Below are 18,538 nucleotides of genomic sequence, written 5' to 3' on the forward strand. Positions count from 1 at the left end.
AGGCAAACATGCTATAGTAACAGTTATGCAAATTTTATGAAATATCAGGGTCTATATATAAATAGCATGTGGAGATACAATGTAATTGCATAAGAATTTAGAACTTCCTCCAGAGTTCACTTAAGTCAAGGCACTGCAAAACAATTAGTAGCCCATATTAAGGTACTAAACAGATTTACATGAAAGAAGTCACAAAAAAAAGACTGTTTTATATAACAGCAATAGAAATTCATCATTATGGGTTATCCAGAGGGAAAAGCACAGAGGCTTGCAATGCAACTGAAGCTCAGTGTAAGTGCCTGCATTCAAATTCACGATCCAAAAATGTTACTGCTCAGCTGCTGCCCAACTATGGAGCAACCTGAACTCTGAAAGCATCTTGGGTGGAAACTTAAAACTTCCTGTTTGCCTCGTGGTACTTCAAAGGGTGAATCCACTGTCACAGCAGCCCAAGCTCTGCCCTCACTTGTGGCCAGGCACATTCAGCCTAAATTTGTACTAATGTACTATCCTACCCCAACTGGGATCAAGATGCCTCTGCTCCTTAGCCTGCAAAAGAGGCTTCATTGCCTACATGTTCTCACAGCATGCCTCATATAAACCTGTATATTCAGGTTCTGTACAAAAGGCAGTGGAGGGGTTTTCTTTGCATTTCTTCAGAATGTGACTGGACAAACAAAAAAACTAGTGTTCTTTTACAAAATTTTTGCAGGATGTGGAAGGCACATTTTCTTCCTCTGTCTGAAAAAATTAATGTGATAGTACTATGTTTTAGTTAATAGGCTAACTGTAAAGAAAATCTAACCTGTGAAGAAAAAGAGATCTATTGCTTCAGAAAATGGGAAATTGTTAGGAAGCCTGGTGTGCAAGACTTTCACTTGAATATGGGTGTACCAGTCCATGGAACACATAGAAGTGTTTAATTTTTAGGGACTGGAATGTACAACCCCCATTCTGGTTCTTTTCTTGTTCCAGAAATTATTATTTCCCCCCCTACTTAAGTAACAGTTTCATCACAAAGCAGAGGGAGAAGGAACGCTGTCCAGTGTAGCCTGAAAGGTGATGATTAGGTAGCTTTCATGGGAGGTAGCCTGAAAACTGTGGCTGATTTCTTTCCCAGCTATTAAAAAGCAGAAGAAAGAAAGGATTTCTAATTGTAATGCTCTAGTATTGACTTCTGTTGTTGTTCAAGGATTTTCTTAACAGCAAGAAATAGTCTTGTAGGATCCACATCTGTTTCATTACTATCTTCTGAAAGGCAACAGTGAAGCAGTAAAAAATGTCTTCTTAAGATCATTGGTTGGTACTTTGGCAATGCACGAGCCTCAGCTGAAATGCTGGAGCTGCCTGGGTGAGAATTGCAGTTCACCTTCTGCTAGAATATGGTTACCAGAGTGTGCAATGCTCAGGCAGCATAAAACGAGCAGTAGGGCACACTTGTCTCAGGCGCTGAGATCGGTAGGTGGTAAGATAAGCTGAGGTGTCCCTAGCTGTGATGGCTTAAAAACTAAGGCATTGGTTGCAAGGAGATGGTACTCCTCTTCCCAAGGAATGCAAAGGATGTCACTGAAAAACAAGAGGCACTCATACCTATTCCCACATCTGAAGAAGCAGAAGCAAACCATGAACTGAGTACAGATAGGGAACAAGTGCCCTGAGGGAATTGCTGCTTGCATACTTCAATTCACGTATCAGCAATACTATCAAAGTACCCCTAGGAGCCAAAGGCTGTGGAGATTTATGTGTATCTACGCTTTGCAAGTAGGGGATTTGCTTACATACCAAAATCTGAGTTGCTTTCATAATCTGGGGCAAGGCTATGCTTGCATTTAACTGCTTGACTGTTCCACTCATACCAACAGAGCAGATTTCCTTTAGAAAGCTCCGATTCTACAAATGTGTAGAAAAGTAAGTAAATCAGTGGTCTTACTGCCAAGAAGACTTGAAATTAACTGAGTGCAAAAGTGGTTTGCAGAACGGCAATATAGGGTGCCTTAATCATCTGCACTTGCAGAGTAGTATAATTATGTCTTTGGATCCACTCATTCCTTATCCTCTCTGGCAACTGAAAGACAGTGATTTTATACATTTTTAAGTGTGGCTTCTCGTGCATGGAAGGTGTGAAGGTGACTCAGCGAAGGTGAATCCGCAGAAGGCTGCCCCGCGGCCAGGGCTAGGCCCACATCCGAGGAGGGACTTGGCCAGTCCAGAGTCCCGGAGCCGGGCTAGTCCCAGTTTAGCGAGCAAACTGCTCGCAAGTTAAGTGGCCCGCTCGGGCTCACTGTGACACGTTTTCCGCGGGAGATCAGAGGCTGTGCCAGACACACGGGGCAGCGTGGCCGGAATGCTCCTCGAGAGGGACGACGCGGACCGGGGGCGAGGGCCCCAGCTGCCCATGGTCGCGACATGGGCGCCCGACTGTCGCCGGCTGCCCGTCGACTCTGGCGGACGCCTGTCCCTCTCCGCCCTCCACCCCGGCCCGGGACCCGCCGCCTGTTGCTATTTTCGCCCGCGCTGGCGGGGCGAGGAGGGAGGCGGCGAACGGCACCGCTGGGTGTGCAGCCCGGGTCCCCCCTGCTGCCTCCCGGGTCCCCCCTGCTCCCGCCCGGGCCGCGGGCAGGTCGGGGCGGGGCGGGCAGCGGGAGGCGGTGGCTCGCCCGGCCCGTTACCGGCTGTGCCCGCCGCCCCTCGCGGGAGGTGCCCGGCAGGGGAGCCCGGGGCCGCCGCTCCTGCCCGCCGACGGCACTCCCTTGCAGCCGGCACATCCTGCGGCGGTAAGCGGGTCCCGGTCAGCCCCAGTTCCAGCTCCCGCTCCAGCCCCAGGCCTGGCAGGGGGGGCAGTGGGGGCCGGCGCGGGGGAGCGGCGCTGGCGGGGCCGAGCTGCGTTTTGGGAGGGTGGGAGGAAGGAGGAAGAGCGGCTCTTGGTGTTGAGGAAGTGAAAGAGCTGAGACGAGAAGTGAGGCTCTCGCTGGCGGGGCATCCCTTGTTGCACCCGCGACCCGAGGTGGGAGAAGCCGCCCGGTGGGTCCGGCTGGGGCCCCGCTCCGTGCCCGCAGCGGGGAAGGACGGGCTGCAGCCCTCCCGGCTCCCGCGGCGGGGTCGCGCCGTCGGTCGAAGCCGCAGCACTTGCTCTGGAGACAGCATTGCTGCGGGACGGGGAGGGGACGGGCGCGCCGGTGCCACCCTTCTCGCTTGTGGGGGCCCCAGGAGAGCTGGCTCCTCGTCAGAATAACAGAAAGACCTGCTTGAATTTAATCACTTGATGTGCCACGGTCTGCCTTTCAGTTCTTTCTCTCTCTTGCCTGCTCTTTCCTTATCCATCAATGCAAATTCGGTGGGTGTAGCTCCTCCCAGACCCCGCTCCTTCTCAGGGCAGCAAAGCTCTTCCCTGGGGTGAAATAGACCTTTCCTACCGCAGCACAGCCGGGTGTAACCTTCAATCCCTCCACAACGGCGCAGTGCTTTTATGGCCCTTTAAATTCGCGAAGTAAATCAACAAGGGAATGACCGCTTGAAACCGCGTTCACGAGAGGTATGAAACGAATGTGGTTATTTATAGCGCAGTTTGAAAAAATTGAGACCTTTGTGTGCCGTGTTGTATTTGGCAGAGAGGCTAACATGGCAGATCTGCTGTAGGAACCTTCAGTAGTGCAGATGGTGGGATTTGTGCCTGTGTTAAGCCCAGAGATTGGATTGAATTGAACATCGTGGGTCAAAAATTAATAAAATATACATCTTCTGAATAGCAAATACCTCTGAGCTGATGACTATACTTTTAACGCTTCTAAGTCCTGAAATAGAAATTTGCCACAGAATTTGTTGTTTTATAGAAATGCTAAAAATCATAGGTTATCCGGAAAAGTAGAAATGCTTGCAGGTGAGAAGAGCGAGAGGCTGGAAGGAATGTGAAACACCTTCAGTGATAGGTGGATGACTTGAAGCTTTTTTCACTTTAATTTGGTTAACTGAAAAGTTGGATGCAGGCATTTTGGCTGTGGATATGTAATTGATTAAAAAGGAATGGCATTCATAATGGAATTTATCTAGCAAGTGTTCTTTTACAAAGATCTTTTTTTTTTCCAGTTCATTATAGCGGTAGAACAGCCCAGTATTTTGTTCAGGTCTGTATGAGGCTGACTCAAAAGACCTCAATCATCAGCATATTAATTTCCACGGACTCCATTAGGGAAAGAGCAACAGGCATTAAGCGCAGGAACAGTTAGCTATTTTCTTCATTTGATAGTTGATTATAAACGTGTATGTTTATAATCAAGAACATACTACCATTTTGTTGCAATTTTTTTATTAATAGACTTTTTAACCTATTTGAATAGTGATATAAGTGCTGGCTATATTGCTAAATATTTTAGGTGTGGTTATTACTGGAAAACCAGTACCAGAGTGTATGGTGGGTTATTCAGGGCCCCATCTGAAGCTGATGACAGCATTTAAAAGTATCTTTTAAAAGTCAGCATTTAATGAAAAAATAATGGAAATTAAAAGTAATTTCTGAGTTAGATTGACTTCTGGACTTGCACATGCTGATGCCCACAGCAACACATAGCTCCAGAAGGAAACAGCAGATAATCAGTAGCTATGAGATAAGAAGAACATCCTTGCAACAAGAGGGGCACGTCCTGCTTCCAAGTGCCAGTTTAATTAAAACTATTTGAAAACTGAGAGTAACCTGTGATAAGATATCTAAACAATCTTATTTAACTGTAGAAAACAGGACAAAAATGTTGCAGGAATACACACACACAAAATAAAAATAAAAGAAAAAGAAAGAAAAGCTTGCAGTAAGCTGCCCCATACACTGATCTAATGGATACTGTGTTGGATACCAGACAAGAAGAAAATAATTTTATGCATATGGATGGAAACATAAAAGGACTTCTCAGCAGTGACTGTGTCATGGCATACTCTTGTTTGTGTTTTTCTATATATCCTGCATGAGCAAAGACAATGTAAATCTCGGTTAAGGATCAGACAGAGAGGGAAAGAAGTGGTATTTAGTCCTGGCTTGTGTTCCAGAACTCCGGCTGTAGGCCAGGGCTCCTCATAATCCTTAAGCAGTACGATATTTCTGCTAAAATAATCAGAGGTGAAATGCAGTCAGTACCAGTGCCTCTGGTTCCATTTGTTGTCAGAGTTCACTGCTAATCCTGTGCAGAGAAGAGCTGAACAAATTTGTGCTCTTTAAGACCAGCTGTTTTTCACAAGACCTTGCTGTATGGTTGGAATTTTTGCTTGGCTTCTTGAAGGGGAGAAAACTTACAGAAAAAAAAACTGCTGTCATGTCAGCACCCTGATGTGGAGTAACTGCACAGTTGCCTCTCAGAAAAACTGCAAACGTTGAGTAAGCTGGCATTTCTCTGTTCAACAGCTCTCAGGTCAAACTCTGTGTTTAATCATTGCTGTATGAAAGCTCTGACTGCTTCCTTGCTTGACGCATCTTCTAAACTCGTCTGTTCTGCTGTGAGTCCCAGCAGTCTTAACTGCTACCAAACCAGGGAAGGAGCTGGAGGAGAGTGAAGGGTTGCTTAAGTCTATAGTTATTGATGTTCTGAACAAGAGTTTAAAACCTTTGGCTGCATGTCTGTATTGAATTTAGTCCAGTTAAGAAGAAAGAACAAAAGAAGGATAACTTTTTTCTGTTTTTTTTCCTTTTTCCTCTTTTTTCTTTCTTTTTTTTTTATTTGCATGTGTTCTTTTCATTTAGAAGTCTCTCTCCCCTCTTTGCCTTTTTTACTGTATTAGTTTGAGTCTGTCCTAAATCTGTCTGCTGTTCCCTCAGCTGCCCAAACCCGATGTTTAGTGCCCCACCTTCCTAGGTTAATAACACAATAACCCCATAAGATTCTTCTCTGAACCTCAAAGCTTGCCTAGCCCAATCCAACTAACTGGCACCCAGAGGCTATACCTTGTCCTCATGTCCTTTGCTCTTTTGAGAGAAGATGACACACAGCTGCTTAGACATGTACCTTCATGCAGAGAAAACCTAGGGTCCAGAATGACAGAAGTAATAATTTTTGTGGCTGTCCCTTTCATGCTGTCCTGCCATCACCCTGACTTCTCTCTGAGGGCATTCCTTTTAGCTTCTGGTGACATAACACAGAGAATAAGAACTTAATATTTTTTAAAAAAAAACACAGTATCAGATTTTGCTACAACAGGACCATCGACATAGTGTTGTGTGCTTTCTAAGCCTGTTCCCCATTTGTGAGAAGTGGCTGGGTTGATTAAGTGAAAGAAGAGTTAAGGACAGAGAGCATACATATGTTCCCATGTATATCTTCCACATTAGTGAGTCAGTCTGATGTCCCCTAGTATAGAAGGGAGAGTTAGATATATTAATGTAGTTTGTGTAAATATCATGTGTGTTACAGTTTGACTAGCTGTTCTTATGCTGATGGAGCAAATATAACTAAATCAGTGGCAACATTAAGATCCAGTTTAAAGTCTATGAGCCTTTCTTAGACAGCAGCAAAGCTGTCAGCTGAGGGATGATGCTCAAGCTCTTCCCAGCTGTGAGCGCAAGTGCAACCAATATCCTTCAAAAGATGCCAGTGGAGAAGAGGAACTGTCCTAGTTATGTCTGTGAGCACTGGGAGAATAATCAGAGATGCCCAGCCAGTTTGAAGCAAAACCTGGCAGTCCTCTCCCAGCCCAGAGTAACAAAGCTAAATGGTACTTAGAGCTGTCAAAGAAAGATCAAAAGTGAGGTGGAAGGAAACAAGTGGACAGCTTTATATTTATACCTTTTCTATTCCCTGTTGGATTAAAGGTGTAATAAGCATTTGCTTTGAAGAAGCTGTTTGAAAGTACTCAGACATTTGGGAGGAAAAGGCAGCTTGTATATGATCCTACTGTACTAATATGTATGGTAAACTCCTATGGCACCTGCAGAGCCAAATTTCAGAGGGGATGAACTGAATGGTGGCAACCAGAGATAGGTAAAGGTGCCATAATTCCAAGTGGTGGAGTCAGGCCAGACATGGACAGGCTCAGAGCACAATTACTCTTTGGCTGCAATGTGTGCTTAATTTTATGGCTGGGAATAGGCCCATTGAGTAGAACAAAACTATTTTTTAAGTCTGAATTAAGCATGTACAGAAATACTTCATGGTCTTGAAGTAAAACCTAGTCCTCGCTGTAAACTTAAAGAACGTTAACACCAGCAGCATGAAATTGGCATAATTTCTGGTGGGATTTGCTTAAGACAAGTGACAGGAGGAGGAAACAAAGAAAGAAGGGCTGAGAAAGGGAGATGTAAACATGCAGAACAGTAACATACAGAATGATACAGGTTGGATAAGGAGGCCTTCTGATGCTGCTAAATTTGTGCTCTGAGAAACTGCACTTTCAGCCCCTTCTAGCATTAGGAAAAAACCCCGTAGCATTCTGACTTCTACTTAACTGTTTTGATTTAGTATTAATTGTTTTTCTTTAGAAATAACAAATGCAGGCACTGGAGTATGTTGTTGACTTTAGAAGGTGTTTATTTTTTTAAAAAGAGATGAATGCGAAGAAGCTTTGCATTTATATGAAATACATTCCAGCAGTACAGTGTTTAAGTATGAAAGAGTATCAGCATTAATTTTTTATATACTGTTTATCCTTAGAGTTAGCATGCAAAATAATGTATTATATTGTGATGTTTATTTCTATTTGAGGCTACAGTGCCTTGTAGGTCTGGGGTAAAAGAGCATGGTAGATGGTAGTGATCAAATCGTCTCTTCCTCGAAAAGTTGATTAAAATTAGTGTGACTGTTATATTTTTACATGCCTTTTAATTAATTGCATTTTTTTTAAAAGTGCTGAGAAAACACAAATAAGAACTATGGCTACAAAAAGTAAGTGACTAATAGGTGATTATCTGTGTGGTAGCTCAATTTTCCTCTTCTCAGCTAAGACTGGAGTTTTCTTAGGCTTTCTCATTCTGAGATTATGATGTATGATACGAAGTGACAAAAACACTAAAAGCTCAGAACTTGATTTTTACTTGTTTTGTTTGGAATATCTGCTGTTGTACTTATGAATTAATCCAATCTTCCCTGTAGGTTTTTTTTTGTTGATACTGTTAAGGGGAAAATATTTGTAATAGTTTGTCAAAGAAGAAGAGATCATTTTGATTCCTGGCAGACACAAAACTATAATGATAATTGCATTTAACAGTCTGTTGATGAGGTGTAAAAATGCTTCCTGAAGCTGCTATCCCATATAGAATCATAGAATCATTGATGTTGGAAAAGACCTCCAAGATCATCAAGTCCAACGTTTGACTGAACACCACCATGTCAACTAAACCATAGCACTAAGTGCCATGTCCAGTCATTTCTTGAACACTTCCAGGGATGGTGACTCCACTGCTTCTGAGAGCAGCCTATTCCAATCCTTGCCACCCTTTCAATGAAGAAACTCTTTCTGGTGTCCAACCTGGCATATCTAGAGGCCGTTTCCTTTTATGTTGTAATGCATTTATATTAATCTAAAAGATGTTTGTTTTCTTGCTTGTTTGTGAAACAAACAAACAAACATATTAAAACCAGTTGTAATATGATTGAAATTAGGCATGCAAATGATAGATTTTCATGGTCCTTTTTCCCACACCTCCCACATGCAGACACACACACAGAGCTTTATGAAAGGGCTTTTAAAAAAATTGTTCTACGCATCTAAAGTGCTGCTTATGATGATTTCATTGAATAGTGTCTTTAAAACACACACTCATGCACTATTAGTTTTGCTAAATTTGGTATCATTGGAACTGGTGACATTGCTACAGAGTTCATTTGTCGAAAGATGCAAAAATTTCAGAAAAGTAAATGTACCCAGAAATGGTTTCTGCAGTTCTCTTGTTTTTACTGTTTGCCAGTTACTGCAGGAACATTTTCCCCCAGTCAGACACTTACAAACTGGTTGCATTTTAAATTTTTTTTTAGAAGTTTTGGGATTTTTTTAAATCCTAAAGTTTCCTTTCATTTTCAACAAGGTGAAAGACTGTTAGAAACTCAGTTTGAGAATATTATTACAAAGACAAATGAAGGACAAAGTTTAATGAAAACTTATGAGGAAAAATACTGCTATTTTTGATTGGTCACATTTGTAGATGAACAAAGACAAGAAATATTGTTGCCACAGTAAACAGATGTTCAAATGTAATTAAAATGTTTTGTAAGGAGTTCTTGGTACTGTCCATGTTGGTTTTAATGGATCTTCTCATGGGAAACTCTCTTAAGACTGAGGGTGAACTAGTGTCTTGGTATTTAAACACACACAATTACAGACCTGTCAGATTCTCGTCAGTCTTACACAATATAATGTAACAGCTAAAACAGGCTCAATTAATGAGTTAAAATAGGGTAGTATAACAAATGCCAATATATGTGTTTTTGTAGACTGTATTTTGCAAAGTGATATTTATAAATAAATGCAATTATTGGATTTTGTTACTAAAACTACTGATACATAATAACAGTAGTGGTGGTAGATGCTGAGTATAACAGGGTTACAACAGGGGTGTGTCTAACAGAGTTCCATTTGATATTTTAAGGAATGGAAATGATACAATGTCAGTGTGTCAAACATTTAAATATTCCTGTCTCGCTGCCCAGCATTAAAATGCAATCATGAATTGTGATCATCGTCTGGTTTTTCATGGGGTGCTGTAAGGATTATTGCTCATGACTGCTATCTCAAGGTTTATCAGCGATCAGTCAGTTGACTGCTGCCAGCTTTTTCAGATGACAGTGATTTCTGGAGTGTTATTTATTGAAAAAGCCTGGTTGGTTACAACCAATAATCACTTGGCAAACTGTACCCAAGGAAACAACTCCATATTAGTAGCCAAATTCAAAGACATCCACATACGAACAAGAAAGTTGTCAAGTTACCTTTTTTTTTTTCAGATGTGAAAGTGCCTTAGCAAGCACTGACTTCAACTGTCATGAAGGTCAGAATAGCTCAGCTGAGTTCCTTCTGTGATAATAGGATTGAAATAGGCTGGTGTGATCCACATATGCCTGCCCATGAAACAGATACAGGGTAATGTGCATTACAAGGTAATGCACAGGAATGTGCATTTTAAAGTTTTAAAGTTTAGTTAGTCATTGGATGTTTAGCCAGGGTCATAAACCAACTTTTAAATCAGGACTAACTTTTTTCCAAGCAATGTGTTTATTGCAATCACGTTTGTTGGACATGAAACAGTAAGGCCCACTGTAGAGAGGGGGAATTCACTGGATAGGTCATGGTAGATGGTCACTCTTCTGACCAGCTTGTTTCTTCCGATGTTAAGCTGTTAATTATTTGTGTTACTGACAGTTTGTTTTTAATAGGGTACCAGCACTTACATAACTATTTCTTTTCCTTTCAGAACTCTTCTGTTCTTTAATCAAAGGAACCGTCTAGATAATGTCATTCCATGGAACTGAAATATTGGTGAATTAGTCCAGGTTCCCTAAAGAGTGGTAAAATGGAGCCAATAACATTCAAAGCTAAAAAGTGTCAAACACCTAGTGATTTCTCAGCAAGTTTCAGTCTCCAGCTCATTGGTTCTCTCCCAGTGCATTCCCTAACCACCATGTCAATGCTGCCTTGGATTGTGGCAGAGATCCGGATGCTCAGTACAAAGTCTTCCAAAGAAGAACCTGGCATCAGCCAAATCCGACTTTATGTTTCACCAGCGAGTTTGCGATGTGAACCAGACACGGGGAAAATCCAGCAGTGGGATCCTTTGATTTGTTCAAGTTTGTTTGAATACAAGCCACAGCATGTCCACAAACTGATTCACAACAGCCACGATCCAAGTTACTTTGCTTGTCTGATAAAGGATGAAGCAGCAAAACAGCAAAGTATCTGCTATGTATTTAAAGCCGATGATCAGACAAAAGTAAGTAAAAAACCCCCTAAAACAGAAGCAAACATTCCTGGAGTTCCTTTTGTGGTGTTTGAATCCTATCACTACATTGTAAGACCTTAAGCTTGTACTTACAATTAGAGTCTGGGTCTCACTTACCAGCAAGTGTCACTTTACTTAATGTTAATGGTTCAGTTGAATTGGAACTGCTCAATATGTGAAGTGAAAGATGTGTACATTCCTACAGGATTTGGGCCTAAATTTCATCACCTTAAAAGACACTTTAGTTTGGGATATAGACTGAAATCTTGGCACTCAAGTCAGTGAGAGTTTTTCTGTTGATGTCACTAGGGCTAGGATTTCACTCTTGAGTCACTGTGAACTTTATCTAATGCTGTACTCAGACGTCTCAAATTTCTGTTTTCCTGAGTTGAGACCTATGTGACTGGGAAACAGAGATACCTCCTTTCTCAGAAAGAGGAGGAGTAAGGTAGAACCTCCGTGTGTAGCGTTATCTCCAACCACAGGACACTGTGGAAACCTCTTCCTGGTTCTATAGTCCACAAAGCTTGGCAGATAGGGTTGGACAACGGGAGAAAGGCACAGTCTCTCTGACTCTGTGGCATGCAGGCTTGCTGCTGTGTAGTGTGAGACAGGAGCTGAGTGTGCATGTCTTGCACTGTGTGAGATTTAGCTGTCTGCATTTCATAAGAACCAATTGTGTCCTTGCTGAAAAGGCAGAAGCATTAAAATTGTCAATCTCTTCTGTCTGAGAGTAATGTGAGACAATAACGCTTGTGAATGCGTAAAATCACTAGGATTTGACACAAGGCTGTTGTGATATACTGGAGACAAAATGGTGATGTATCCTTCACCTCTTGAGTGTTGACTCTAGTTACAGAGTTGGAAAACTGCATGCTTGCTTGACTCATAGGAGATGTCCTACTAAAGCACCCTGAAGGTATTATGTGAATATACACCACAAGTGGGATTTATGCCAACCTGCCCAATAGCAAAACACTATACAGTTCCAAATCCATGGTCTCAAGCTTAGAGCTCAAAACATATGGAAACAGCTTTAGTTAAATCCCCCCAGATAAAATGGCAGTTCCAGTAAATTAGAAGGCAAATGCGTTGTAAATCACAAGCGTTCAAGTGAGAAATCCTGTCAAGTTAAATGTAGAATACCAAGTTTATGAACGTAAGAACAGAAATAAGGAATAGATGTTTCAAAACCCGACAATGAATAGCAGTTGGTATTCAAGTAGCATTTTGCAGTTGCTTATGCACTTATTTTCACTTGTGATTTTTCAGGATTATGGTGAGTACAATGCACAATCATTTCTAGTACATTTTCTTCTGCATTTTCTTTTGCAACAAAGGATTCAGGTACTTTTTCTTCATGTTTGATCCAATTCCTGGACATGTTTGAATTGAATGAGAACAAAATAAGTCTCTAGTTGAATTTGCAGCTGTGTCTATGTGTTTTTGGAGACAACACCCAGAATTTTTGGATGCCTGTTTTAGATTCACACAGCTATCAAAAACTACCCTCCGCCTAGTCTCTTTACTTGCCTTGATTACAAGGGTTGTTGCTCTTGAATTTTTTGCAGGCTAGGTAGACATCTAATCAGCATTTGTGGACCTATGTTTTAACAAAAGGATAATGGAAATGCCAAGTGTTCTTACCTTCTAAAGTGAACCCCTGCTTCTTTTACTTAAATTCAATGTCCTTTCCACCTTTTAAGTAAACCCCTTATGCTTTATAGGGTGCTGTTACTCTGCCCTGAATATTGTCATATAATGCCTTTTAGCTAATTGATGTTTGTATATTTATCAGGAGGAGTGAAATGATGTTACCTGTTTTGCAGAAACCCAACTTGAAAGCATAGGAGTGTACTGTATACTTTATTACAAATCGAAGGAGCTGTTTGTTAAAAGCCAGTGAGTTGGCATGAAGAATTTAGCATTATGTTGCTGCAGCTTATGCTCAACTTCAGAAGAAACACATTTTCGAAAATGGACTTTTGCAGCCTGTGTGACTCCTGTGCTGGCGCTCTTGTTTCTGAGGACTCTTTCTATTTTCTTCAGCTCTGTAAAAGAGACACAGCAGTACAGATAGGTTTAGTCACAAAATTTGCATGTTCATAACAACTCTTTACCCAGTAATGTTGGACATCTAGATTTTTGTGATATTTGCACTTCATCTATTTTTATTTGAAGAAAACCCAACAAACATCTGAATACCAATTACGATAATATTGTAAACTGCAAGAGCCACAATTCTTTGTATCTGCATATGTAAATCTGTAGCAGGGCTATATTTGACAAAGAGATTTCGGAGTAAGTAAAGTCTGACTGAGTATTTGAAGTAGAAGGTGCTTTGTGACTTTGCAAATAAGTTCTGAGTATATCCTCATCTTAGTATAAGTAGAATAGAACAGGGTTGAAGTATGTCTGCAGGAGAAGTAGAGTAGGAAGGTTAGTGTGTTAAGCCAAAAGTAGGTGAGTAGAAGACTAAATAGTGAAGGGCTTTGAAAAGGAGGACAAGCAGATTGAATGTCATGCAGACAGAGGAATAGCACTGGAGGTGGTAGAAAGTATAGAAAGCCAGGAATGGTTGGGCTTTTAATATCAGTATTGCAGGTAGACTGCAGTCCATTAACGCTAGTTGTACTCCTTTATATGTACAAATTGAGCAAGAACATGCATCTGATTCGTGAGGGGTTATTTTACTTTTTAATTGAAAGAATTTTGTTAATGGGAAATGATTTTTTGCTGGGTAATATTTCGCTCAGTTCTAGAGTGGATGGAGGTGTGGGAATTGCATGCAATGCTTTTCCTGAATGTGAATGTTGGTTTCATTGTTGCTGCATTACCAACATATCCACTTTAGAGAAGAAATCAGTAGATAGGTAATTAATAATAAGTGATGTCAGGATTCTTTGCAAGGAATTCTTTGTTCTGCTCCTCTTTAGCAGTGAGAGAAAAGGCAGTGCTCCATCATGGTCTTTGTCTTCACTCTGTAGGATCTTCTGTAATTATTTCCATTGTATCATCATGGCAATGTATGGCACACTTCCCCTGATGAACAGCAGTAAGTAAGGAAGGATGAGATGACATTATGGAAAACAAGCATGTGAATATAGAGATCATTCCACTCAGTGCTAAAAGGATGGGTTTACACTGCCTAGGGAGAGCTGCTCTATGGATTACAATCTCCTTTCTAAGCAGATTTGTCAGACGTGGGAACTGGAGCCTGCCTTCCTTCCTTCTTCATGTATAACCTCAGTAAGTTTCCATTAGTTACAGATAGTGGAATTTCTTATCCCTTCACCCTCATTCTTTGGAGGTCCTGATGGGGCCTCATGATTGAGTAATTTCTGCCTGAGGGTGGGGCTGAAGCATTAATGCATATTCTTTGTAGGTGCTCAGGAATGGAGCAGGATTCAGTTATATTGCCTGAGGGAGCTTCTGAAGGCTACTCATAGGTCATGAGGCTTATATATACACCATGATGAGTAATGGTGGTGGAAGCTGAGGAAAAATTAACTCTCCACTAAATGTGCTTACAGGATAGTACCTTCGTCATAAGAATGCAGTCTTGTGGAACACCTTGGCAAGAGTGCTTGGGTACTGTAGGAGTGAGATGACTTAAATGAAAACACATGTGCTACCAGCCTCCATATCTCCCCAGTAACCTCTGGTCTGATGTTTGTGATGCTATTGACATCGCTGTTGTTATTGAAAACTATATACTTTAAAAGTATAGTGGTAGTTCTAAACTGTAACTGTAGGTGAGTGCCATTTCCTTCCTGAGCTCATTCTCCCCAAACACAGCATTGCTTTGCTTCTGTAGGATGCCTTCCTTTAGCACATCATTCACTACAAGGAATGAAAGAGAGAAATAACGAGAAGCTAATGGCATACTGTCACATGGTATCCCCCTCCAGCAGATGAAAAGTAGCCAAAACATTACAGAGGAAGAGTAATTTCTGTTCTTATTTTCAGTTTGGCAAAGTAATTCCAGACGTCATTATGTTAATCTTTCTTTGGTGTACGGGATGATTTGTTTTACTTAGGTATGTTTTATTTTACTTGATGTATGTTTTGGCTGGTAAACAGAACACTGGTCACTAGTTTATCTGATTAATGCCCTGAACTAGTTTAGATTTAAGGCAAGTTAAGGTTGTACTGTCCTTTATTATACATCTATATTTATTGCAAATAAAGAATAACAGTCCTAAATTTAATGGTTTTACATAAGTCTGAGACAAAGAGGACATTCAGTACCTCAGCCTTTTCCATGTCCTGTGCTCCATTCAGCAGCAGACCCACATTATCCCTAGTCTGTGTTTTGTCACCTACATAGATATAAAAACCTTCTTTGTTGCCTTTGACATTCCTTGCTAGATTCAATTCCAGGTGGACTTTGGCTTTCCTAACCATGTCTTTGTGTGCTCAGATAGTGTCTTCATCTCAGGTTACCTGTCTCTTCTTACACCTTCTGCATTCTCCCCTTTTGAGTTTTGCTAAGAGGCACTTGTTCATCCATGTGGGCATTTTTTTCTTGGTCATTTGGATGGACTGCTCTTGGGCTTGAACAAGGTGATCTTTGAATAACAACCAATTTTCTTGGATCCTCTTCCCTCCAGGGCCTTATTTGATGGTGCTGTTTCAAGCTGATCCCTGAAGAGGCCAAAATATGATCTTCTGAAGTCCAGGGTTGCGATCTTGCTTTTTACCTTGCTTCTCGGGATCCTGAACTCTACCATCTCATGGTCACTGCAGCCAAGGCTGTGCCTGACCCCAACAAGCTCTTCCATGTTGATAGGTATGAGGCCCAGCAGAGCAACTCATTGATCACCTCCTCTGTCATTTGGGCCGGCAAGTTGTTATTGAGGCTCCCTGAGAACTTGCTGGATTGACTATGGCCTGACGTGTTTTTCCTCCAGCAGATATTTCAGTGGTTGAATTCCCTCATCAGGATCAAGGTCTGCTAATGGGAGGCTACTTTGAGCTGTCTGTAGAGTGCTTCATCCACCTGTTCTTCATGGTCACGGGGTAAAATAAACTCCTGTATGCATAGTAGAAGTCAGCAGACAGCACTGTCACCTTTTTTTCTCAGAATACTTGAAAGTTTCCCCTTTTTTATTCCGTGATATGAACTGGAGGTTCAGGGGATTTGAGGGAAAGCCTAGAAACTTGAGCTGATGTCTTGTAAGGAAAAATATTTCTGTGACATTATCAATTAACAATGCAGAACTAGAGTATGAAGAAATGTAAAAAGTTCAGCTCCAATTTTTAAAGGGTTACATTTCATTGGGGTGTTTTTGTTTGTGTGGGTTTTGGTTTTTTTTTTTACCCCCAAGAGTCTGGACACAAGTTGTCATAACAGCCTGTAATATATACTTGTGTTTACCAGACCAGTTAATGCTATAATGGCAAACACTGGGTAGAACTGTTCTTTTCTGCTCAGAGAAATATTGCCTGTGATTTAAAAAAGGATCACAGCTGCACAAGACGTGCACAAGTCTGTGTGGTGCTTCTGAATCTTCTCTGTATAGTCATCCATCAGGGACAGCTTTTGGCCCAGGCAGCTGCAGGAATGTTAGCATGAGAACAGCAGTGCAGTATGGTTGCAGCAGACTGGGACACCTGCTTGAGACCTGAGCCTGCTGACTGACTTTGCTTGTGCCAAATCTGCCCCACAGCAGACACAGATAAGCCCCATATCTTTACACTGAGGTACTTACTGAAATGTAGCACTTGCCCTGTTGTTGAGCTGTTTGGTTACAACAGTGATGGGGTTTGTTGACAGAGGTCTTCAGGGGTTTTTTGCCCACCAGTTGCTTTAACAGTTACTATGCTTTTAAACAACCTTCACCTACTTTCATGAGTTAAAATAGCTTATGCACTTAAGTAGATCATGCTGTATTACCTGGAATGCAGCACTCTGTTACATGTTGTTTATGATCTGATTATGTGCTGAAGAAGCTGGTTTCAGATAATCAACACTTAGCTCTCTGTGAGGCTGCACAGAGCTGATCTTGTGAGTGAACTTCACATTATTCATCTATAAAAGGAATGGCAGAGGCCCAGTGAACTCCAAGCAGTTGTTGTGAGGCTTAGCTTCATGACTGACGATTCTTACACAACTAGTTTTTACATTAGACTCTAAGATAAGCCTCACTAAGTATCTCCTTTTTAATACCACCATTTCCCTTTCTTAAAAGAATTCAGGGAAGACAATTTTAGAGATAGAGGTGACCTTTTTCTACTGTATTTTACTGCTTGATGAGTCTAGGGAGATTGAAACATGGTTCTTCTTTTGCAAAAGCATAAAACACCGAAACAAAATGAAGTAACTGGACTAATGTCAGTGCAAGTGAGAGCTTAATTTGGTGTTTTCTGCCTGCTGTTCTTGTGCACCTTTGGTTTTTTTGATTGAATCTGCATAATTGTAAACTGCTAACACTGCTTTTTGTTTTAGGACCCTCCTGTCTCTCAAATGCTAACTGAAGAAATTAATGTAAAAAAGGAAGGAAAAAAAATCCAACAGAACAAATGAAAAACCAAATACATATTTGTGCACATACACAGTCCTGTTTATAAAGTAGGTCAAAGTTTAGTGGTGTAAATATTAATAGACTGTCCTGTATAATGCAAACAACCAGCTGTGCTTTGGATACTCTTGCAATTAATCAAGCTTTATGGGCATCTTGAGCCTTCAGCATAAGTGTGATGACACCAGCTCTATCCTGGGATCTCTTCAAAGGACTTATGTATGCGAGATCTTTTCTCAGGGAACTGTAGTGACCCTGTCCCTAGCAGCATTATTCCAAGCCTTTATGGGGCTCTTGCCAGACCCTGGAGTGACTCTGTGACATCCTGCATCACCTAAGTGCTCCTGTGTTCACCCTCCTTTTTTAAGAAATATTGTGTGATTTCTCTCAACTGCATGTGTGATTGCCACATGTAATACCGGTGCTGTTTCCTGACTTAAAGTCATAGATAATGTCTGATCAAGGAAGATAAAATTAATCATAGGGTTTGTAAAAAAAGTTACCTATTCCCACTCTTACAGCAGCAACATAAAAATTGTATTTTCTTGTGATTTCTCTTCTTACTGTGATTTCAGCAGTATAATAATCTGTATTAGGTGACATTGTCCATTTTCAACTTACATAATACTGAAAGTACCTGTGTGTTACTTGTGATGTCACATGCACTTTACTTTAGGGTCAGAGTTCATGGCAAGGTTATTTATTGTTCCTTTTCTTTTTGTGCTGGGGACTGTAAGAGAAATACAAAACAGTGGAACTTAGGCTAAAACATAATTAGTGGATTTCTGCTGGCTTCTCATCTGGCTACTAACCATTCCTGTTTTCTTACAAGGTCTAATGCTTGTGGTCTATTATGTCTAGCACAGATAATTGGAGCCACAAATATCTAAGTATCTTCCAAAGTTATAGTAGAGTTTTCTTCAAAAACCTACTGATCACACAGAGAAGAGCTCCTTTACATATCTCCAAAGAGAAGCTCACTCTTAACATCTTAACCTAGTCTGAGTCAGCTTTTGGTGGCCTCGTACTCTCTGGTTGCTGATTTGCACCTTCCCACCTTTTCCCCTATCCTTTACACTGTGGTATCATTCAGTGAGGTATTTCAGAGCAC

General features: G+C 41.2%; 1 protein-coding gene across 6 annotated transcripts in view; it reads left to right on the plus strand.

Moving 5' to 3' along the window:
* The first annotated feature begins 2,633 nt into the window (after window positions 1-2,633).
* TBC1D1 (TBC1 domain family member 1) overlaps window positions 2,634-18,538 on the plus strand; it is a 105,589-nt gene continuing 89,684 nt past the window's right edge. For 3 of the 6 annotated variants that reach the window (XM_051789924.1, XM_051789922.1, XM_051789925.1), the window contains exons 1-2: window positions 2,636-2,774; window positions 10,379-10,894. In XM_051789924.1, coding sequence (XP_051645884.1) covers window positions 10,478-10,894 — 417 coding nt within the window. In that variant the 5' untranslated portion in view covers window positions 2,636-2,774; window positions 10,379-10,477. Of the gene's footprint in view, window positions 2,775-3,418; window positions 3,533-10,378; window positions 10,895-18,538 lie in introns of all 6 variants that reach the window. The other 3 variants (XM_051789921.1, XM_051789923.1, XM_051789920.1) reach the window with 3 other exon arrangements.

The sequence above is a fragment of the Manacus candei genome, unplaced genomic scaffold (assembly GCF_025592945.1).
Source record: "Manacus candei isolate 608988 ecotype Guabito, Panama unplaced genomic scaffold, ASM2559294v1 h1tg000028l, whole genome shotgun sequence".
Classification (NCBI taxonomy): domain Eukaryota; kingdom Metazoa; phylum Chordata; class Aves; order Passeriformes; family Pipridae; genus Manacus; species Manacus candei.